General features: G+C 38.3%; 1 protein-coding gene across 1 annotated transcript in view; it reads left to right on the top strand.

The window, feature by feature from the left end:
- LOC122793921 (latent-transforming growth factor beta-binding protein 4-like) overlaps window positions 1-23,402 on the top strand; it is a 2,484,519-nt gene extending 2,461,117 nt beyond the window's left edge. The window contains exons 26-27 of the mRNA XM_044062009.1: window positions 21,727-21,852; window positions 23,362-23,402. Of these exons, the coding sequence (XP_043917944.1) occupies window positions 21,727-21,852; window positions 23,362-23,402 (167 nt within the window). The remainder of the gene's footprint in view (window positions 1-21,726; window positions 21,853-23,361) is intronic.
- The last annotated feature ends 378 nt before the right edge of the window (window positions 23,403-23,780 follow it).

Here is a 23,780-nt window from a genome sequence, read left to right as displayed (position 1 = left end):
AGAATTAAACAGAACTTTCCTTCTCTAGATTAATAAGAAGCATAACAGTACCAATCCATAGTTTAAGGTATAATACTGATAATACAGACCTTGCTTGGTATGCACACTACACCTGGACCCCAGCACACCATAACATGCTGCACACTGTATGATTACTGAAGGAGATGACTGTGACTTCATATCAAGTTTTATCACCTTTGAAGTGGAGTGATGTTAGGGTTGTAAATGTTAAACTACTGCTTGATAACTCTGCCAAACTGAAATGTAAACCAGTGCAGAAGATAAATACTAGACCACACAGAAACAAAACTAGCAATATGTAAAACTAATTGGGGTAAGGCATTCAGGGGACAGACTGCATGATAAATGTGACAAGTCTAAAATAGAAATTGAGAACAAAAAAATAAAATATATTTTTAACACCAGGATCTAGGTACTCAGGGTTAGGAGGCTATATTTCTATTAACATGACAGGATAAAATATGTAAGGAATGGAAACAAGGTTGAACAAAACTTGGAAAACTGAAATAAACAACCTGAGCAGACAGTTTACTTTCTTATTATTGAGAAATAATAGAGAATGTCATTTTGAATAAATTCTTGTTAGAACAGGAAAAGATGGGACTTGAAATCATATATCAGCATGCCTATGCTGAAAATAGATATATGACTACCGGCTCTGTATCATTTGCCAAACACCTATTTGTTGAACTTAAAGCATTGAAAATAAATTTAACAAGTCTGTCACACATTGATAGACTTTCCTTAAATTTTACCTCCCTTAATTTAAATATTCTAAACCATTGCTTGTTCAGAGATGTTGTTGTCATGGAGTGTGACACTAAATGAGAATCGCCTAATATAAACATTTCATTATAGTTTGTTCTCATGCTATACTAAGGGGTTTAGGGTAGACAGAACAAAATCTCCTGATTTTAAGTTATGACCATTGTCTATGCATTTATTCAGACTCCTTTTATTTTTTATGTACCATCTACTTCTGCTTTTGGACCTGAATTATTTCTGTTTTTGTGGTCAACCTCTGTACACTTTTCAGATAATGCTAATGTCTGATCTATTAAATCAAGACTATCACCTATTGTGCACTTGTCCTTTTTTCCTTATTTTCCTGTTTTTACTATTCTTTTTCCTCTTCTAATGTTCTCCTTGTCTTTTCCTAAGCCAACTTTAGGTGAACTTACTTTTTCTGTGATAGGGTCTAAGCTGTTAATATCCTTCTTATCCACAGGTATAGCTAGGTGGGGTAAAGGCTGACCTTAGATGTGAAATATTAGGGGGTCTGATTAGCAGATTCTGATTAGTCTTAAGTGCACTTTTGCTTCTAAACTTAAAGTTGAAAAGGAGTGTCAGATTGGGAACAGCACTGTGTTGTAAATTGCTAGCATTCGTTTCATTATTATTTTTCCCTCATCAGCTCAATTGAACTTGTTGACTTTATCTTCTTCTTCTTCTTTCGGCTTTTCCCGGTTAAGGGTCGCCACAGCGGATCACCTGTCTGCTCATGATTGGCAGTGGAGTTTTACAGTGTCAAGTTGCCAGCCCGGCGCCCAACCTTCCACAGAAGGCACACACATGCACACACTCACACCTAAGGCCAATTTAGAGTGTCCAATCCACCTACAGCATGTCTTTAGGATGTGGGAGGAAACCGGAGCACCCGGAGGAAACCCACGCAACCACAGGGAGGACATGCAGACTCCGCACAGAAGGCACCCCAGCCGAGGATCGAACCAGAGAACCTCTTACTGTAAGGCAGCAATGCTAACTGCTGCACCACCATGGCTGCCGAACTTGTTGACTTTATCTACTTCTGGAAAAATATGTTCCTGACAAGTGCTATTTAGCATATCTGACCTTAACTGTAACTTCCTTCTTTAGCAACATATACCAAATGTTGCTATTTGTGTCCATATCTAATTTGCCTGCAGGTTAGTCTTTCATCCTACTACTATAAAAGATTCACATATTTCCAAGATTATACTCAATATTTAAGAACTGTCCTTGTTGCCTGGTTTGGAATACTTCTAATACCGTCTGACATATAAAGCTGATATAAGTATATTTTTGCACTTGCTATAACTGTTTCAGTGATATTTAATAATTATGTGCTTAGTGTTCCAAAGTTTGTGTGTTAGACTGGTTTCTGGCTTACTTCTGAACACTTACTCTGGCTGGCTCCATTTGATTTTCCCTCCCACCTGCCCTATTGTTGTTGTGTTCTTATAACTTGGTGGCTTTTGCTTTCCCCACCTCTTATTATAAATTTGTTATTGGACACTCCTCCTAGTCCCATCACATCAGCTCTTTCTACTGAGTACATTGAGACTATTTGGAAAGGTCCACCCCCTTGCTCTTAACCTTGAATTATCTTCTGTTTCCTCCCTTTCTACTTGACAACAACCAAAAAAAATTCTTACACTCTATTCAGCTGCCTTTACTGTATTTTACTGTATTTGTAGTGTCTTTTCCTGCTTTAATACTTTATTTTGCTTTTGCTGCTGTTCTTAAAAGTGTTCAATTGCATTTATACTGCCTCTTTTATGCTTGTTAGTAGCCTGATTACATTGAGAACATTGTACTACCAAATTGCTGCTTTATTATTTATTTTATTTAACATTTGTTGGCCGGGAAAGTCTGACTAGGCTCCACCAAGCCTATTTTCAGTGGAGGCCTGGAGAGAAATGCTCCAGTCGTATGTCTTTTGAACGTGGGAGGAAACGGGAATACCCGGAGGAAATCCACACGAACACAGGGAGAACATGAAAACTCCGCACAGAAGGCACCCCAGCCGAGAATCGAACCAAAGAACCTCTTGCTGTGAGGCAACAATGTTTACCGCTGCACCACTGTGCCGCTATGACTGTGATTTTAAGCACTTCAAATTTCAAATACCTCTGCATTTAGCATAGGCTAGATTCAGTCTTACAGAATCTAGACTGCCTTGTATCACCTGAGCACTAAAACCAGCTCTTCACTGAGATACTGAAAGATCTGAGGCATCCAACTAACTATAAGTACCTGTTTCTGATCTTAAATTGCACTTTTAATTAGTATTTGTATTCTACTGTCTGGTTGAATTGTCGGAACTGTTTCATAGGTATGTACTAGGCTATCGGCCCTAGGGCCTATACCAGCCTAGCCATAACGATTCCCTGGCTATTGCTTCCCACAAATATTTGGCCATATTTTACTGCATGCTGCATTAGTTCAGCTGTAACAGAGCCCAGTTCCTGGCTTGCTGTTTCTGAGTCTGTTTTGTAAACTCTGAGCATCACATTCAAGCCATCTTTGTTGGAGAAGACCTTTCTGCACCCTTATGGGAGGAGAGTGCTGTCTGGGTCCCATCTAATCGAAGGTGATTGGACTAGATGTAATAACTGCCTAATGTTCACCGACACCCATCTGCTCCTAGACCACACAAACTCAACATGTGAGAGATGCAACAATATTAAGAACCTTGAATCCATGCTCTCTCATACACCATTCAGCACATATGACAATGAGCCAGTCACCAACATGCACACCTCATCTCCTACTCCACCCAAACCCACATCCCACATACCTGCATATGTGGAGGTCCTCACCAGAAACATACCTAAACACCAGAGACCTCCCAAACACAAACACAAGCATGCTACACTTAATACTTCCTCTCCAGAACACAGTACACATAATAGCTCACATACCAGTATCTCAACTGTCAAGCCCTTAAGGCAAAACACAAAACCAAACATATTAGTCACAGCTGACTCCATTGTGACACACACAGATGTCCGTCTCACCAGGCTGTATAAGGAGAAGGTCATGGTCAGCTGTCTGTCAGGTGCCAGGATCCACCATATCACACATTCACTCAAGGATCTCAACAACAGGTACTGTTATGACTCTGCCATAGTCCATGTTGGCATGAATGACTTGAGATGTACCTCTCTAGACTATATGAAGAGAGGCATGATTGACCTCTCAGACTATGTGTCTCAGGGTGGTTTGTCTTAAGCAGCATTTTACCTTCACCTAGGATGATGCCTCAATACAAACAGAAAATAACTGACTTAAATAATTAGTTTCTGGTGTCATTCCAAGGGGATACAGTATCTGCCAGCCTGGGATGACATGATTGACAGACCTCGATGCTTTGCCAGAGATGGTCTTCATCTGTCACCCCTGGGATTTCAGCTACTGGCCAAGGCTCTTGCCAAAACCATAGTGCCTTTTTAGGCTGTGTCTCAAGGACAAAATTCCCAATGTAAAAACTTCATCTAAGAACAACGTCAAGGTTTTGCTGCTGAACATCAGGAGTCTTAATATGAAACTGCATTCATTGGAAGTGGTCCTCACCTTGGAAGACATAGACATTTTTGTAGTCATGGAAACCTGGTTCAAGGCTGTGGAGAGCACCCCAGCCATATTGGGCTACATCTCCTTCCACACATTCAGCCCACAAACTGAAGGAATGAAAACTAAAGGAGACGGTGTATCAATATTATTCCTCCAGATTGGTTAGACAGCATGATTCCCTGGAGATACTTCAGGTGCAATTAACTGTTGGTAGGACACCTATTGAAGTCATTGCCAGCTACGGGACCCCCTCCATGAATCAGGACACCCACTCTGCCTATTCTATCAAGATGCATCTAAACACCATGGTTTTGAGTGACTTTAAATACCCATCCATTGACTGGGGAAATTACTCATGCATAAACTCACTTGCAGAAAGATTCCTCGACGTCATTAATTACAATGCCCTGGACCAGCTAGTTGACATCCCCACAAGGGCTTTCTACAGAGCTCTACTGGTCCTTCCTCCTCCCAGGTTTCTTCCTGAGCTTTGGCACTATCCCTCATGTTAAGAATACTGCGACAGTAGAATAGAATGACATAGTATAGTTCAGTAAAATCTTACCATAATGATAGATGTCCTTCGCTTTGCTGTTGCAGTATTCAATCCCTCCCTCCTACCCCTGGTTCTTTTTCTGTTTTGGGTGTATTGTTTACCTCATTTTCCTTGGACTACTGTTCCTGTTGGGGCATTCAGTTCTGAAGATGGTACGTCCAGACATCACTTTTATGCCCTATTTAAGCGAGGAGCATATACAGTGTACCTTAAGGTAGTTAAAGGCTATGGTATACTGGCCGGACATTGGGCTGCCCTTGGTAGGGATTTCCTCATGTTAAGAATACTGTAACAGAGAAGAGAAGGCTATCTATTGTTACTGTTAGATTTTACACAATTATATTATTTCTTGACAGAAAATATGCATGCACTTCAAAGTCTTCCAAGTCACTACTATGGGAGGTAAATGGCCCAGAACCCTTGTTCAGGGCAGTGATTCCCTCTGTGCACTTCTGACTGGTTACAGAGGATAAGGCCTTCATTTTAAAACCATATACTTGACTGATTGGTGCTTGATTAGCAATCTAGTAAGATCCTCTCTGCTTGATGCATGTAGTTTCTATATACGTTAAACATACACTAACAACTGTCTTTATATTTCCTTACACAAAGGAAAATTGGAGTAATTGTCCACAGAAGTACAATATTTGTATTTTATTTATCAAAAATGTGTCACTATTCAAGCTTAGTTAAGTATCTTGTTTGGCTTCACATTATGCTACATTGACCCCTCCCCAGTTTCAAAGCCTTTGTTTCATATCCATTAGATAGTTTACATGCCATCAAGAAGCCACCCACATTGTGGCTGGTTGCTCTACTTTAAATTTAAATGGTTAAAAAAAGAGTCCCAAAAACAAAGTTTGGTGTGACCATCTTGGTGCTTGTGTAGCCACATGAGAGGAACATGATCAGTTCTCTACCTAGTAAATAATATTTTAGGAAAGAGATAGAGCATTTTCTTTCAAAGCAATCCCCTCTCACTTGTAGAGTATTTCATATCAGCTCTGCTTAACATTTGGCTTAAATAACAAACTGGGTGGTCTTCCCCATTCTTTGGCTCTGAAACAAAGGCATCAATTCCCCCCTTTGAAGCCTCTGTGTATACTGTGAAAAGTTGTTGAAATCTTGGCAGGTTGTAACCAGCCATCAAAGCATTAAAAGTATTATCAGTTTCTAATGTCCCCAAACTTTACCCTAATGCTAATTTCTCTTCTTTCATCTCAAAATACATTTTTCTTTTATCCTAAAAATGTATTTTTCATACTACTTTACATTATTTTAGCACATGATTGAGCTGCCTTGCTGCCTTATACTTACAGATTGCTTTTTTGTGGGTTTGCTTGGGCATTTCCAATTCCATTCCAGCCCAGTCCATTTGCTTCACTCGGGCTCTCTCCGCTACCCTACCCTGCCCCTATTCCCACCTGCCCCAGTACACCTAGATTTATTTAAACCACATCACTCCCACTCAGATTCCTATCCAATCAGCAAGCAGATCCATTAACTACTACATGACATAATCCTATAATTTACATGATATCTTTCCTAGTCCCTTCTACCTAACTACTACTACTCACATTATATAACTAGGTATTTTACCTTTTGGTTACTTTACCTTTCCAAAATCATAATTAATCACCTAAAATCCTCCGGTGACCTTTACTTCCTACCTAAGCTTTTGCAGCTGTTCTAATACAAAATAGTTTGTCTACTCCTTAAACAACCCACTAACACCAAAATACTACCACTATATGGCATAATACTCTTACTAATTTCAACAGCTGCCCATTTAACAACTTATCATTCTCATCTGACCATACCCCTTCCCAACCACAAAACCACATCCATCACCTCCCCCCCATGCAAACCACTCACTTGAAGGTATCACCAGCTATCTTAAATAGTAGTTTCTGTGACCTACTAACTCATAAACCCCTCTTAAACAAGCTCCAAAAACATTTCATTCAGCTATTATAAACACATATCCAAACTCATGCACCTGTTAATAAACATAGCTACTAAACTTATAGTATGTGGAAAGATACATCCAAAGCCAGGTTCTGACTACACCCCCAACCCACCCTCAAGCACAAAATATACTTAACTTACCTCATAAAGGCTCTGACTTGCTTCTTATAAATCTAAATCTCAGGAGTGCTGTTAATAAGGTTCAAGAACTTCATGCCACCTCTACTCCCCAGATATAACCATCTTAACAGAGACTTAGCTGAAACCACACATTTGAGACAATGAAATCACCTCCCCCCAGGCTAAAACATACTTAGGGCAGATAGAAAGGAGAAAAGAGGCGGAGGAGTTGCCATAGTATTTAAGAATAACCTCACACTACAACCACTAAATCTCAGTATACAAAATTTAAATAATACTGAGATACTACTGACCATCAACCAGAACAAATATATAACCTTAATAGCCCCCTATATCCCACTAGATAATAATGATTCCACAATAACATATCCTCAAATACATTTCAAATGCCATTGCCCAGGAAACCATCATCATGGGCAGTTTCAATGAAGGGGTCCCTATTAGTTCATCGAAAATTCAGTTCACAGTTCAGCGAACAGCATTTTTGGTGCACTTATATCAAGCATGCCATTCGTTAAACTGGTCATACTGAGATCGCGGTACAATGTAGATTGGAAAATTTGCCCTTTCCTCACTGTATAGTTTTAAGATAAGAGGGAAAAACTATAAGGTTAAGGGACATTTTAATTGTAATTCATGAAATGTTTATTTGTCTCAGTGTTTGGCTTGCCCTGCATATTATATAGGTAAGACCTCCAGGGTTTTTAAGCATAGAGTATATGAACATTTGTTGGTTATCAAAAAGAAAAAAACTACAAATGCCTTAAATAAACATTTGGTGGACTTTGGTGCACATAGTTTGAGCTATTGAAAATTGAAAAGGACCCACGGGGTGAATTATTGATGAAGATTTAGAAGCCTGAGAGTTAATGTGGCAACTAAAATTAAATGCCACAAGTTATCAATGCTTAAATGATTCATGCTCTATAAATTCTATTTTAAAATTAAGACATTTTAATATTTGTTAATTAAGTTCTTAATGGAATGTTTTGTTATTGGTTGTTTTTAGTCGTGTTGCTGGCAATTTATTATTTAAACTAATTAAATTGTTTTCAGTGATATTTTAATTAGGTCTGAGTTAGTTCTGAAAACGAGTAGGAATGAACGCGCATAACTGTTTTTAAATAACATAGTTTGCAGTGTGAGTTGGCATGGATTATTTCTCTAATTTTCTTCAATCCTGTGGAGGTACAGTTATTAGCAATTTAAATACGCACTGGATGACCTGTAACTCAAAGAACCCCAGCAATCATATTGGGTCGATGTTAAATATTCGAACATCCAAAATGTCGAACGTTACATGGTCGAGACCAAATGTTCGACATTTGGATGTTCAAATATGAAATAAAAGAAAAAAAGAAAAAGAAACACACCTTAGCAGTGCAAGCAGGGGGGAAAGCCCCCCTGCACCACCCACGTGGGGGGCTGTGCCCTCCACACACACCCTACTTAAATGTACCAACTCCGAGACCGCACTTCAGTGCAGAAAAGGGAAATTCTCCCATTCTGCACCATATGGTGCCGTTGAAAGTCAGTCTTTGAACACTTGAAATTTCGAACGTTTGGTCTCGACCATGTAACATTCGAAATTGTAAGCATTTGAAGAATTGACATAGACCCATCATATCAACCTTTATGGCTTCACAGAAATTATCCAAAGTCCTAGAAGAACAGATAAAAATTCAAACAGACAGTCTAGCCATGACTGGACACTGACTAACAAACATTGCCAGTACCAAAACGCAGTCTGCCTACCTGAGAGTCTTAGCGACCACATGCCAACCTGCCTCCTCAGGCAACTCAGCAACCATATTAAAAATACCATTTATTGCCAAATCTGTAATAAGAAAAATTTCAACCCCCAAGATCTAATCAACACTCTGAAAAATGCAACTGGATTCCCCTTAAGAACTTGTCCCTAAATGGTGAGGTAGAACATTTTAACAATACTTTCCTTAACATTCTTAAAAGATCTTAGAACAGTCCAACCTAAGATAAATTATATCCATGGCTAACCAATGAAACAAGAACCCTGCGTAAGCTAATGGACAAGACTTGGTAATTAAGGCATACTAACAAAACTCAACCAAATCAGTATATCAAAAAATCAGGAATAATCTGAAACACCAAATCAAACTAGACAAAAAATTACTACACTAATATACAATGGAAACATCTAGGAAATCCACAAAAATCTGGAGCACAATCAAAAATATCCTTCATCCTGGACAAACCTCAACCCCTCCCCCCAATATAACAGCCAGCTCAGGTACCATTGCAGAACAATTTAATAAATATTTTACTGAAACTATTCTATCTCTAACCAAAATAATCAGCCCTATCTATCATCAACACCCAAACCAACAAATAATATTAACAATACTTTCTTATTCCAACCCATATCCACAAAAAAACACAGAAAAACTACTAGAGAAACTGAAACCTACCACAATTGCAGTTGATAACTTACCAGCCAAATTCCTAAAATTAGCAGCAGAAGCCATTTACTACCCTGTGTCAATACTTACTAATCGGTCCATTGTTGAACAATATGTCCAGTGTATCTAGAAAATCTCACATATAGTTCCCTTATATGAAGGCAGAAATTCAACTGAACTCACAAATTATTGACCCATCACCATTCTTTCCCCACTAGCTAAACTACTAGAAAGGTATCATTCGTATCTCACAACCAATAACCTACTGACCAAATCCCAACATGGTTTCAGACCCTATCATAGTACCACAGCTGCCCTCCTCAGCTTTACCAACATCATCAATCAGTTGAGAAATGAAGGTAGAATAGTTTCATCAGTCTTTCTAGATATGTCTAGGGTATTTAATACAGTATACCTCAACAAGCTACTGACTGTTCTCACCAACCTAAATTACAACACCTCTGCTCTCACATGGTTTCAAAGTTACCTAGCAGGCTGCCAGCAAGCAGGAAAGTGGCTACAAGACCTCTCCCACTTACTCCCAGTCACATTAGGAGTCCCACAGGGATCCATCCTTGGTCCCCTTCTTTTCAGTATTTGTGCTAATGATCTCAACACTGCCACCCCCCCCCAGTTTCCATTATCCAATATGCAGATGACTCTACACTTACATGTGCTGCATCTGCCATACAGCAGCTTAGGAGTCCCACAGGGATCCATCCTTGGTCCCCTTCTTTTCAGTATTTGTACTAATGATCTCAACACTGCCACACCCCCACCCCAGTTTCCATTATCCAATATGCAGACGACTCTACACTTACATGTGCTGCATCTGCCATACAGCAGCTTCAAGACATAACCTAAAAGTCCTTCACTGAAACTGAATCATGACTAACCATCTCACAGCTCATACTTAACTCTAATAAAACCAAACTCATGATCTTTTAACCCATCAGACCCTCGGAACCCACACCTACCTTTTACATCTCTGTTAACAATAATACAAAAATTACTCCTAAACCACAAATAAAACTACTAGGAGTCATGATTGATAATGAACTAAGATATGACTTACACATATCCCAAGCAATTAAGAAGATAAACAAAAAAAAAAGGGAAAACTATGCAGAAACAAAAATTTATAACAGATAGTTCTAGGGTAGTTATTGCCAGAACCCATCTCCTGTTAACACTTCTCTATGCCTCTCCCATACTTATCAATCATAAAAAGACAGACTTACATAAACTAGACACATGCTATAACAAAATAGCAAAATTTGCCACAAACTCTACTCTTATGATACATCATTGCCACACATTAAAAACTCTCCTGGTTAGAACTACTACAACTCTTAGCTTATAATCAGTTAATCATAGCTCATAAACTACTTTAAAGCAACTGAGCTCTACTCAGTTGCTTACCACCTACTCAGGGACGATCTATGCCTGACGTACAAAGCCATGTCAAACCCAGAATTAATGGACATGCTCCACCTCAAAAAGTCCAAGTCCCTTAGAGCTACACGCTCCAGGGACCTAAACCTCAACACAAAAATAAATAAGACATGCTGGAGGGACAGATTCATTTCCCAGAGGCTCCCCTCACTCTGGAATAGAATCCCAATTCATGTTAGACACAGCCCCTCGCTAACCCTCTTCAAGCGAAATCTGGACGCGTGGATGGGAAATCGCAAATTCACCCCTGAGATCTCTTCTGTGTCCCTGCTAGATAGAGGCACAGTAAACTAATCTTAAAAGGGTACCTTCTGTGACCTACTTTACAGAGGCACAGTAGGCTAATCTAATAGGGAGGCGGAAGCCAAATACACTCTGGCTAGGCTTATAAAAGCCCTAGGGCAGATAGCCTAGTATCTACCTATGAACCTATGAGAAAACTCCAGCTCTTCTAAATATTTTCCAGCCCTAATCTAATAAACGTATGTTTTGCTCAGCAAAAAAAAAAAAAAATCATTATTGCAGCTTACCAAATCCACAAATGCTGCAGGACATTCTCTATATTCCTACCATGTAGCAAAAACCTAGAATACACATCCAGACTCTATTATAGCCACTTTTCAACCCCAGTCAATTTATAAAACTACTCAAAAGTAATTTAACAAACTCATGGCTTTACTCATGCAACAGTTCAGGCTAGCAAAGAACTGCTACTACTTCTCCCCTGCTCATAAAAGTACCTCAGTAACTTATTTCTACACTTTTTTCCCTTACCCTTGCCATGCATAACTAGATAGCAACATCCTACTAACAGTAACTGTCCCAAAAAAAATTCTCCTGTCCCTCATCTCATCCTGACCTCCATCTCCCTCACTTCTCCTTTACTCTTTTCTTTACTACTACTGAACAAAAAGTGATTATAAAATAGCTTGTCTATACTAATTCTTTTCTTTATTACTATCTGTAAACATATACTTTATAATCTTTTATCAGCTGTTAACCATAGTTATAATAATTAACCTACGGTTTCTCTCACTGTATCTATGCTATCTGTAATATTGCAAGATAATGCAAACTGTGCAAACTCTGTATGCCTTATTATTGATTGTATTAGTGTTTTAATTACTATATCTATGTTATGTTTATTCCATTGTATAGAAATCATCACTAAATATAATTTTTTTTATGTATTGTTACTATGTGGAGCTTGTCTCCCTGGGCCTCCACTGAAAATGGGTCTCAGCTCAGTTGGACTTTCCCAGTAAACAAATGTGAAATAAATTTCAAAATAAATAAATAATGTCCATCTAGTGTTTTGGGTCATCTTGTCTTTCAGTAAGAAAATTAAGGGGATGCCGTTGTGATCAAGTGAGGCAATATTTCCTCTAGAATCTAAACATCCTTATGGATGCTCTTACTTTTTTTTTTTTTTTGCTTGGAACTGGAAAGGTTTTAATGACCTGCAGATTCTCTTTTGTTTTAGGGGGGGCTTACCTTTCCTCAGGTTATCACATAATCCAAGTATTTCACACCAGTCATTCATATACTGCTTTTTTTTTTTGCAATAACAATTAATTTGACCTATCTCAGTTAATTTAGAACAGCCTACTCTTCATCCAAGTGGGAGTCCCTATCATCAGAGTGAGTGTTGGGTTTTTAAAACTCTATCCATTGGAGTTGAAGTGTTGCAGAGCACCATGCAACCTAAAGGGGTAGAATGAATCAAGCCATCATGAGTGTTAAATTTTGTTTCCTCTCTGGTTTTAAGTGCTAAGAGAGTTTGCCACTACACCTTCGTGAGAATTAGTGTAGATAAGAACTATGCAGTCCCTCGTCTATCAGTTTGACTGCTCTAGGCATAAAGTAATTTTCAAATGTGGAGATACTTTCTAACTTTGTGAAATCATTAAAGAAGTTAATTGTGCCATCAGTCTTTGGGATGAATACTGTGGGGCTATTCCATTCACTTTTTGATTCACCCCATTTTTAACACCTTTCTTATTTCTTGATGTACTTAACTGTCTGTGTGACACAGTCATACTGCAAACCTTCAGGTTATCCTTTTCTCCAGGTATTGTTTCAGTGTGGTGTTGAATTAAGCTCATTCTCCAAGGTAATTCAGAGAGTATGACTTTATTCATCAACAACATTTCTGTTAGCTGTTGTTTCAGTGGGTTTATACAGTGTGTTGCCCACCTGTGCTGCACGTATACAGGTTAATGTCCTCTCTCCAGCTACTTCATTGGCTTCTTCTGATAAGCTAACTCTAGAGCCTTGCACCATCCTGCAGGGTTGTACGACATTGATATATTTCCTCTTGTCTCCTTTTGCCAACTGCTGATAGCTCACTGGGTTTGATTTCTCTGTTCATCAAATGTACTCTGCACTCTGTCCTAAAATGTATTTCTACTGACAGAACTAAAACCAATACTTGGTCTTAGACTTTAAACTCTTTGATTCTACCTTATTTTTTATATATAGCTTGTTGTAGAGACTGGGCTTGTTCCACATGCTAACATCAGAAAGGCCAAAAAACACAAACTGGATAAAAAAGCTAGGAAATCACTCCACTGGTTACCCACAAGTAAAAAATAAAGTCAGTTTTATTAAGTACTTTTTGTCTCTCCTTATAGGGAGACTTCTTCAGATAACAGACATGTACAAATGCAAAGTTTAAATAAAAAAGTCATCAATCACGTGACACTTAACACACACCTCCATTTAAAGACACCCTTCCCTATGAGATCCACATATTATTAACTGTAACATTTATTTCAATATTTTGCAAGTACTGCCTTAAATATACTCTTACTAAAATATTTAGCCTAAAATTTAAAATCAACATTATTTATTTCATGTATATTTTTATTTTTACTGTCTTCATTCTGATGAAAATTAAAATATTAAAATATTAAAATAATTTATTAAAATAATTTATCCTGACCCATTCTGTCCACATGACAGCACCTTACAACCAGTGGGTATAGACTCACTCACAACTTTCATGAGCCTACCTCTCTAGATTTTTCAATTTAAGAATACACAGGATAGAATACACTTCATTCAATGGAAATTTTTGTGTCAATAACTTTTTCTTCTTCTTTCTGGATTCATTTATTTTGTGTCTGGAATAAGTAAAGAAAAGACCAAAAGTCCTTCTCAGGACTATTTTTGTATTCTAAGCTTTCTTGTTGTGAAGTAGAAACACTGCCTCCTCTCCTTCTCACACAAGCATTGTAGTAAACACTGCCTCCTCTCCTACTGGCAAGAATAGTAAAGACTGCCTTCTCTCATACTGACATAAGCACTGTAGTAAACACTGCCTCCTCTCCTACTGGCAAAAGCACTGTAGTTTCAGTGTCTAGACCCTCCTCCAAAAAGGGAAACTCACACCAGTACTCTGTAATATCAGATACTGCCTCTACCTGTCTGTCTTCTTCCTTTTATGTACCTAATGAATAGAACCCTCTTTCTTTTATCTGAGACTCCTACAGTTTTGTTTACACTAGAATATCGTTAAAGCTGTACTGATAGTTGCTTTGTCTCTCAACATACATCAGCTTGTCTTTTTCTTATTTTTTTCCTTCCTTCTGTTTCACATCCTCTGTCTCAGAGTAAATCACTACCACCTTCTTAATCTCTCTCTCGCTATTACTCTATCTTCTTTAAGTTGACTGTCATTCAACACGGGCTTACCTCCAGTGGAACTTACAAGTTCTTCTTTCCTACAGTCGTCCCTTATTTGAGAATTCTGTTTTCCTTTGATCGAAACAGGTGTATAACTTGGACCAGGTGTTTCTGCTTCCTAACTAGGATCCTTCTTATTGACAGACTCTTTCCCTCCAACACCCATCTACCAGTTATAATTTTCCAGCTTAGGATTTTATGTTTTGACAGAAATTTCAGAATTCTGTTCAGATTGTGCAGTTTCTGTATTTCTCCTGGTATATACTTCATTTAGTTTTTCCCTTTCACTGATTCTAATATTAATTACTATTGCTTCTCCTTCCAAAAGCCGAAAGACAAACAACAACAACTTCTCCTTCCAAACACTGTAGCAATTTCAGCCTGTAATATTTTACAGTGTATTGTCCCTTCATTGAAAGGTATGACCCTTTCAGGCTGCTCTATTAATTATATACTTTTTTAAATAGTGTAGATTCTTCTGCTTTCTGCACCCATTCAGCACCTTTCCTTGGTCTTTATGGGTTTCATACATTCAGACATTGGTTGCTCATCCCATTTTCTGTAGTAAGCCAAGATGTATCTGCAGACTTATTCCTTTGTTCTCTCGCTGGTTCTAATTCCCATTCTGGTTAAATGGTTAAGCAGAAGGCAGACTCCTCCATTGTCTCTGTAAGTCTTTACAATGGGGAGAGTTGTTGTCTATAAATTTATTGTGTTTAAAATGGTGACAATAGTGACAGTGAGAATAACATTTCCAGTTAATATTTCAACCTGTCATTCGCTAATAGGATATTTTTTTCAGTACATTTCTGTTAACAGGGCAACAGCTTTCTTGGCCTCGTTAACGGTTTTGTGGTAATGACAGTTGTATTTTTGGGTTTACTATCATAAATTCAAAAATCAGAACAAAACGTGTCTGAATTTTCAAATTTATACATCAGAAATTAACATTTCCGTATGTCCCTAATGTCGAAAACAGGTGTGTATTGTCGAAAATGTCGCTCACGACATTTTCGACAATACACAGCACTCCCACCCTTCCCGTAACTCCCTACCTAACTAGCCTAAACACAGTTATGTAGGGGGGCAAGCCCCCCTGCACCCCCTGTGGGGGGCTGCACCCCCCCCCCCCAACTTAATATTCCAACTCTGAGATCGCACTACAGTGAGGACAGGGAAATATTTCCCTAACCGCACTGTACTGTGATCCCCTCACATGAGCAAATGTTATAATTGCGAATGCACAGTCCATTCGCAATGATAACATTCGCTCACATCACCTGCCGAACTATGAAGTATTCGAACATCTGTTGTTCGAATACTTCATAGCCGTGCAATAGCACGTCGGCATTGTGATAGTAAACCGTATTTTTGTGGTATATTTAACTCTCCCTGTTGCTACTGCTACCGTACCTGTCAAACTGGATAAATGTGTTCATAATGTCAGAACTCGCCAGGGAACAGTATGCAGAAGTGGTGTGTGCCTAAGGGGCTGTCAAGCATCCCTGAATTTCAGTGATGTCCATGATTTACATCTACAATCACTGCAGCAGAATTAAAATATGCAAAAGCAATAGTATGATTTTTTTCATTTTTTTTTCTTGCAAGTAATGCACCCAGCTCTCACCTTTTCCAAATCCAAAAGCTATCTTGAGTTTATTGAAAACACCCATTAACTGCTGTTCTTCATAGGTTCATAGGTTCATAGGTTGGTACTAGGCTATCAGCCCTAGGGCCGATACAAGCCTAGCCATAACAATTCCCTGGCTATTTCTTCCCACATTATTTACTTTCCTGGACCCCTGTCTAGCAGAGCGACTGACGTGATCCCTGGGGTGAATTTCCTTTCTCCCATCCAAACGTCAAGGTTCCTCTTGAAGAGGTCCAAAGAGGCACTCTGCTTGACATGTATGGGCAATCTATTCCAGAGTCTGGGGAGTCTCTGGGTCAGGAACCTATCCCTCCAGCATGTTTTGTTTATTGTGATGACAAGGTTTAGATCCCTGGAGCGTGTAGCTCTGAGGGATTGGGATTTCTTTAAGTGTAGCATGTCCAACAGCTCTGGGTTTGACATGGCCTTGTATGTTAAGCAGAGATCGCCTCTGAGTAGACGATATGCGACAGAGTATAGCTGGAGTTTTTTAAGGCGGTCAGCGTAGGGCATCTGCTTTAGGCCTGTGATTCTTTTAGTGAGGTATTTCTGAGGCCTTTCCAGTTGTTGCAGATGTCTTGAGAGGTACATACCAAATGGGGCATTGTATTCTATAATGGGTCTAATGAGGGATGAGTACAGTGGGACAATGACCTCCTTTTTTCTGGATGAAAAGCCCTTCGTGATGAGGTGTGCCACATAGAAGGATTTCCTGACTGTTGTGGCGATGTGGTTATCGAAGGTGAGACCACTGTCCACCTGTGTCCCTAAGTCTCTTATCACACTTTCTGTGTTTAGTGTACTGCCACCTATATGGTAATTCATGGATACATGTTTTTTCCCAAAGGGGATTCTTGGCATTGAGCTTGAGCCCATGGCTCTGGCACCAAGCATCTGTTTCTGTAAGGCCCTTTTGTAGAGTATCCACATCATTTGGGGATTCAATAATGGCTCCCAGTTTGCAGTCATCTGAAAACTTTGTTAGCCAGAGTCCCTTAGTGTTGACCTGTACTTCAGAGAAGTAGATGCCAAACAAGAGCGGCCCCAGGACTGAACCCTGAGGTACTCCACTTGTCATTTGTCTGGAGCTGGATTTGGAGTCAGCTACTTTTACAGTGTGGGTTCTATCAGTAAGCCATTTAGCAACCCATTGGGTGACATAGGGATTAATACCCAACTTAGTAAGTTTATCTATGATTCCAGAGTGGGGATGGTGTCAAAGGCCTTGGCAAGGTCTAGATAGGCTGTGTGGACCACCTTACCCTTGTCCATGGCTCTGGAGACTGATTCAAAGAAGTCAATCAGGTTCAGGAGACAAGATCGGCCCTTCACAAACCCAAACTGGGTGGGGTCCAGTGTTTGAAGGTTGCCAATGTCTTTGTTTATAAGTTCCATGATAATACGCCCCATGGCCTTGCAGATAAGGCTTGTCAGACTGATGGGACGGTAGTTTCCGGGATCCAAGGTGGATCCCCCCTTGTGGATTGGGATAACTGTAGCTCTGCACCACTCAGTGGGCACGAAACCTGAGGTGAGGCTATGATTAAACATGACACTTAGGTGAGGTGTCAGTTCATATTGTAGTTCATGTAGTACACAGCCCGGGATGTCATCTGGTCCCATGGATGCTGTATTCTTGGCTTTAGAGAGTGCGTTTTGTACCTGTGTGGCCGTTATTACTGGAATTTGGCAATCTTCCGGTATTGAGATGGGCCATTTAGGGGGTGAGTGGGGGGGTGAAGTTGGCACTGAATCGATCTGCCAGGATATTGGCAATATCCTTTGGATCAGTATATTTATTGCCATTCTGTTTTAGCTCAGAGCAGATCTGAGCATTGCCATTTAGATTCTTGAATTGTTATAGAATGCAGTGAGACTTGCTCTATCACAGTTAATTAATAAAGAGCACAACTCTCCAATTTCACTTTAGCAAGTACGGCATGATCCCTACCTTTCCAAATGAGGAACAAGCAGGCAAAACAGAACATCCATACTCATTTTATGATGGTAAAAAAGTATTTACAAAATGTCAGCATTGGAAGTTTTATAAACCTTTTTTATGTGGAAAAGAGAACTGTCACTGATCAAACTGAGAAAGTATACCTCAGAATAAGGTATGGGTAAGAACTGAGGCCAAGAAAGCTGTTGCCCCGTTAACGGAAAAGTGCCTTTTTTTCTTATTCTCATTTATGAAAACTACTACTGCTAATGTTTTAGTTTTCTTTATCTAGACAAATTTTATGGAAAAACAGACACCGTGTTACCCAAGTCTAGTAACACTTGCAGCTTCCTGCCGTCAGGTAGAACATTTCTTTTCATTAAGTTAGCATTAACACAAAAACAGAAAACAGACTCCAGCAGACAATTCATCATATTCCACAGGTATAGCATCAGAAGCTGTATAGCCTTCACCATGTGATGGTGTTGTTACTGGTTGTACAAAACCTGGATATGTGACCAATTTTCCACATTTAAAACAGAGTATTCTGGCATTTGTAATCTAAAATGATTTTAGATTTTTTTAGTTTTAAACATAGTATTATTACATAACAGAATCTCATTTTAATATTGTGCTGTGAAATATCCACTTTTGCAGTATGGCAGTGAGCCCAGAAGAACTTAACAGTGGCTTATATTTCTACAATTTTCTGTTTAGTATCTTGATCCTCAGGATCCAGCCATAACTTACAAACATGTTTTAAATTGTATTGTTGTGTTACCGTTTTGTAAAAAGAAAATGTTCAGTTATGAAAACTCTGAGCCTGTGTTGCTGAAATGGCACCTGCTTGCACTTACAAGACTTTTCTGACTTTATCATAATCCTTGTACTCAGTCCCTTCAGTGTCTATAAATGCTTTTTGGTGCTCACCTTTCAGGGGGGCGGAGAGGAATCTTTTGCATTTCTTCTAGTTTCATCTCTCCTGCTGGGCATAGCTTTCAAGGTGACTAAATACACCTTGAGGTGTTCATCTTTCCTTCACAATGTAAACACTGCTGCTGTTCTTGGCATCACTGTGTCATTGGCAACTGCTACATCCCTTTGGCAGCAGTAGCACTCATTTGCAGACACTTCTCCATGGTAGTTGGCATCTGTGTGCCACACAAAAGTCCTTCTCACCACAGTATAGGTACAAATCTTGGTTGGGTAAATGTTATGCTCAAACTTTAAGCAGTGATGTGTATTATGGATCTTGTCTGGCAAGAAACAAGTGTGCCACATTTTGGCCACCATACTCAGCAATGTGGAATTTAAACAAAGCAGTCAGTACACACTATCAATTTACATTGCTAACTAAAACCTAAAAGTACAGACTTTTGTGTCAGGGGAAACGAAACAAAAAAGTCTCTTGTGACAGTACTGAGTGGAGTCTGTCATGACAACACCATGGGCAATCTTGGTGCATACTCAGGCTGCATTTTCTGCATTTCTTGAAGCAAACCTACTTATTTTCTAAGTCATCTTAGTTAGATCAACCATAACTACTGTACTACTCTTCTAGACAGCAGTTTCCACTGTACTCATAGGCCAACTTCTCCATGTCTTCTGGTGCCGAAGCCCACATTTTCTATACAATGTAATCAAATGATTGCTACAGGCTAAGCAACCCAATGAGATCCTGTTTACTAATTTAAAGAGGTTTCTCTATACTTTAAAGTGATACTTGCATTTGTATTCACAATTCCTTCCACAAGGGGAACATTACAACAGTTGTCCATAAAGTACACCACTATTTGTAACTTTTAAAATAAAGTGCCATTATACAACTATTCATGTTTAATTAAACATATTATTTGGTGAAACCTATGTGTGTGTGTGTGTGTGTGTGTGTGTGTGTGTGTGTGTGTGTGTGTGTGTATGATGGCACTAAATATCAGATCACTTAGTCTGTTTTAACTGCATCTCTTACAGCTCTCTCCATTCCTAGCTGTTCAGCCGTTGTAGCTGGGAATTATTATTTTTATTATTTTATTATGTTATTGACATTTGTTAACTGGGACAGTCCACTGGGCCAATGGCCCATTTTCAGTGGAGGCCCAGGGAGAAAAACTCCATACAATCACATAAATTTTTACATAACATCAGCTTAACTTTGAAAGTCAAGAAAGTTGGCAATATTTTACTTGAAGGCCTCACCAGATGCGCAGTAGCAAGCCCCGCCCAGAACCCGTCCCTGTGATATTTCATTAATGAATATGCATTCCCTACAAATGTAGAATGTAATGTAAAAAAAAATAAAACAAGTTCACTGGCAACCACTACAATTCATTATTAAAAATGAAGCCCTTCACTAAAGACACTTATTGACATGTAATAAAACAATAAAACGTTACCCACATCAGTAATAAATATAACATATAAAAAAAGAATAATTCAGTAATTAAAACTGAAACCGTGCATTCTACACACCTATGGACAGGAAATAAATCTATTACAATAATCAATAATTTTCTACTTACCTTATCAAACGTCCGAACATTGGTGATATCTGTTGAGGCAGCCCAGTGATTAGAATTACAAAACTTCAGTCTAAAAATGTACGGACACACAAAAATAATCCCTATTTGTCAATTGTTGCATATTTCATATATATCTAAAAAAGTCACCTGTAAGAAGTTTACAGCATTTTATCAGGTGAAAAAAAGCAATATATGAAAGCGATCTTTGAAAAATCAGACCTTAAGTTTGTTAACCAGTATGATGTGTAGACATTGACTAGAGAGCAGTGTCCTAACTCTATTTCAAAGTAAAAGCAAAATAATAACACTCTACCACTATTAAATGAAGCTGGTGGGTTAATTAATTTGTTTCTTAAGTAGAAGATCTCTGTGCTTGATTGCTGTTAACACATTTTTCATTTTTTGGTGTGGTATGTTTTATGCATACTTTTATTGCGTTAGCACGCGTATGGGATTATGCTGTTACTGATATGCTTCCACTTTTGGGGTTTAATTTTTTTGGGGTGGTATGTTAGATGCATACTTTTATTGTGTTAGCATGCGCATGGTGATCTCAACAGCAGATTAGCATGCCATGTCGATCATGGCTCATTACATATGTAGACCTGGTCATCAATCAATTTGCGACATGCCCACTTCTGCACGAAACGAAAGGTGAGGCCTTTAAGTAAAATATCGCCAGAAAGTTTTTACACAATACAAACTGAAGTAGATATAAAAGACAAATACATATTTAGAGGTATACAATACAAGAAAAATAAACCCAGTGTGATAGATTTTTAGTAATTCTGTTTGTATATTCTCATAAGTAAGAATACTGTTTAAACAATTCTGTTTATTATATAAAGTAATATTATTGTTTGATATTTACAGTAAGATTTAGTTTAGATACCTCGAATTAGAGTTTAGTATTATTACACCAGGTATGTATAATCTAATTTATATATATTTATATATATATATATATATATATATATATATATATATATATATATATACTTTTTTTCTTCCAGACATTAACGAATGTACAAATGCTACCATCTGTGACAAACATGCTGTCTGCCTTAACATCATTGGTTCTTATCGGTGCCAGTGTGATCAAGGTTATGAGTTAAGTGCAAACAGTCCACGCTGTGTAGGTAGGTAGTTTTAATTTCTATTACCAGCTGTCTAACTCTCTTTTTTGTTTTGCTTTGGTTTTGCAGAAACATTATTTTATTGATACAAAAATGTCTATAAACATACAAGCTATATATTAAATAAATGGCATTGTACAAGTTAAAGTCTAATTCATAAAATATATTACAAAAAGTACCAAAACCAAAGTAGATAAACTTTAATAACATATGAAAGGAAAAGTATTGGATACCTTTCTAATTTCCAAGTAATACTAGTCTGTCCAAAACTTATTCATTCTGAGTCTTTATTTTAACCCTCTAGTAGTCACTATTGGATCTTTTCACCTAATTAGTAATTTTATGATTTTTGAAACCAAACATCAGGAACAATATCTTACACAACATTATATAATTAGTTACTATGGAGACAGATTCTAAAAGAGTTGTTCTGAGTGTAAGGCCTGTCTGAACAGGCTTACTGTTTTCCAAAGACCTGCCATCATTGTAAGAGGCAATTATTGCCATGAAAAGCTTATAGTTGTGATTAATAGCAGATATTTCCTGATATGAGACCAGGCTGGATGACTCTTTTTTTTTCTAGGCTTCAGTATGACTTTCTTTGAATTCTGGTGTTTCCTTTACTTTAATTATTCAACTCATCTCTCGCTTCTTTGAATGTAAAATTTTGCATCAGTGGACTGAAAAAAAAACTTTATAAAGCTCTAAATAGGCACAAATACAGCACAAAACCAGTGAATGTGAAATGAATACAGTCAGGGGGATTCAATAAAGTTTACACGATAATTTTTACTGTGTGCATGTTGCGGGGTGATGCACACATGGGTGGGAAAATTTTTAAATTCAGTAAACTCTGTGTAGAGTCACACACAAATACGGAAACTTTTGTGGCATGCAACGTACAATATAATACTGCGTGCATGTTGCGTAGTGATGCACACATGGTGGGAAAAGTTTTAGATTCATTAAACCCTGTGTAAAGGTGCGCACACACACACACAAATACGGAAGCGTTTGTGGCATGCAAAGTACAGTATAAGCTTTATGCTATGAAGAAATCAACATGGTGGAGCAATTCAGCAACCTCTAAAGCAAACATGTAGTCTCCATATTCATGTTGGCCTTGTATTCCAAAACTTTCTGAATACAGCCATGAAAAGGAGTCGACAAGGAAACAGGAGCAAGTAAAAGCTCTTAACATTGATACAGAACTGTCCTTAACATGTAACACCACATATATTCTGACCTAAATACACAGGGTGGATGCTAGAAAATCAGTGAAACAATCATAATAATGTAATTTTAAGCATCATGACATAAATGCAGCTTCACTTCCCACCCCCAAATGAAGAATATACTTGTAAGTAATGCAGGCTGCTAAAATGTCTAAACCTCCATGAAACAGAGTATTATACTGTAATGTGAGCATATACAGGATGTAGCTGATAGATTACAGTACCTTAACATCTGACACCTGACACTTTTTACTTATATTTGTATATTATTAATTAGAAGACCTCAGATATGAAAGAGTCACACAGTCATACCTCTGAAGAATTCTGATGTTCCCTGCATGGTCTCAGTTTAGCACCATCCCTTTATACTGGTAAATCATTAAAGACAAAAGTTAGAAAATGATGATACACATTGCAGTTTCAGTCTTCAGACTTGTTTGTGCCATAACAGTAACTGAAGCTTTGCCCCCCCCCCCCAAAAAAAGAGGAGTGTACCCTTGTTCCTGCCATAAGAGTAGCTCAGAACAGTATATGTGTGTTTGGGCCATCCAACCTGGACTTCATTTGTTGACAATTGCATATCATATTATTTACAGTTAATATCCTCTCACATGTTAAGGAAATGATATAGAATGGTTTGCACACTGCATGTGTTAGATAAGTAATGAATGATCAAGAAACACCAAAAGGTAACAC

This window comes from Protopterus annectens, chromosome 1.part0, assembly GCF_019279795.1.
Source record: "Protopterus annectens isolate FY-2018-M chromosome 1.part0, PAN1.0, whole genome shotgun sequence".
Classification (NCBI taxonomy): Eukaryota; Metazoa; Chordata; order Ceratodontiformes; family Protopteridae; genus Protopterus; species Protopterus annectens.
Note: the sequence above shows the minus strand (reverse complement) of the source record. Positions and strands in the feature narration are given on the sequence as shown.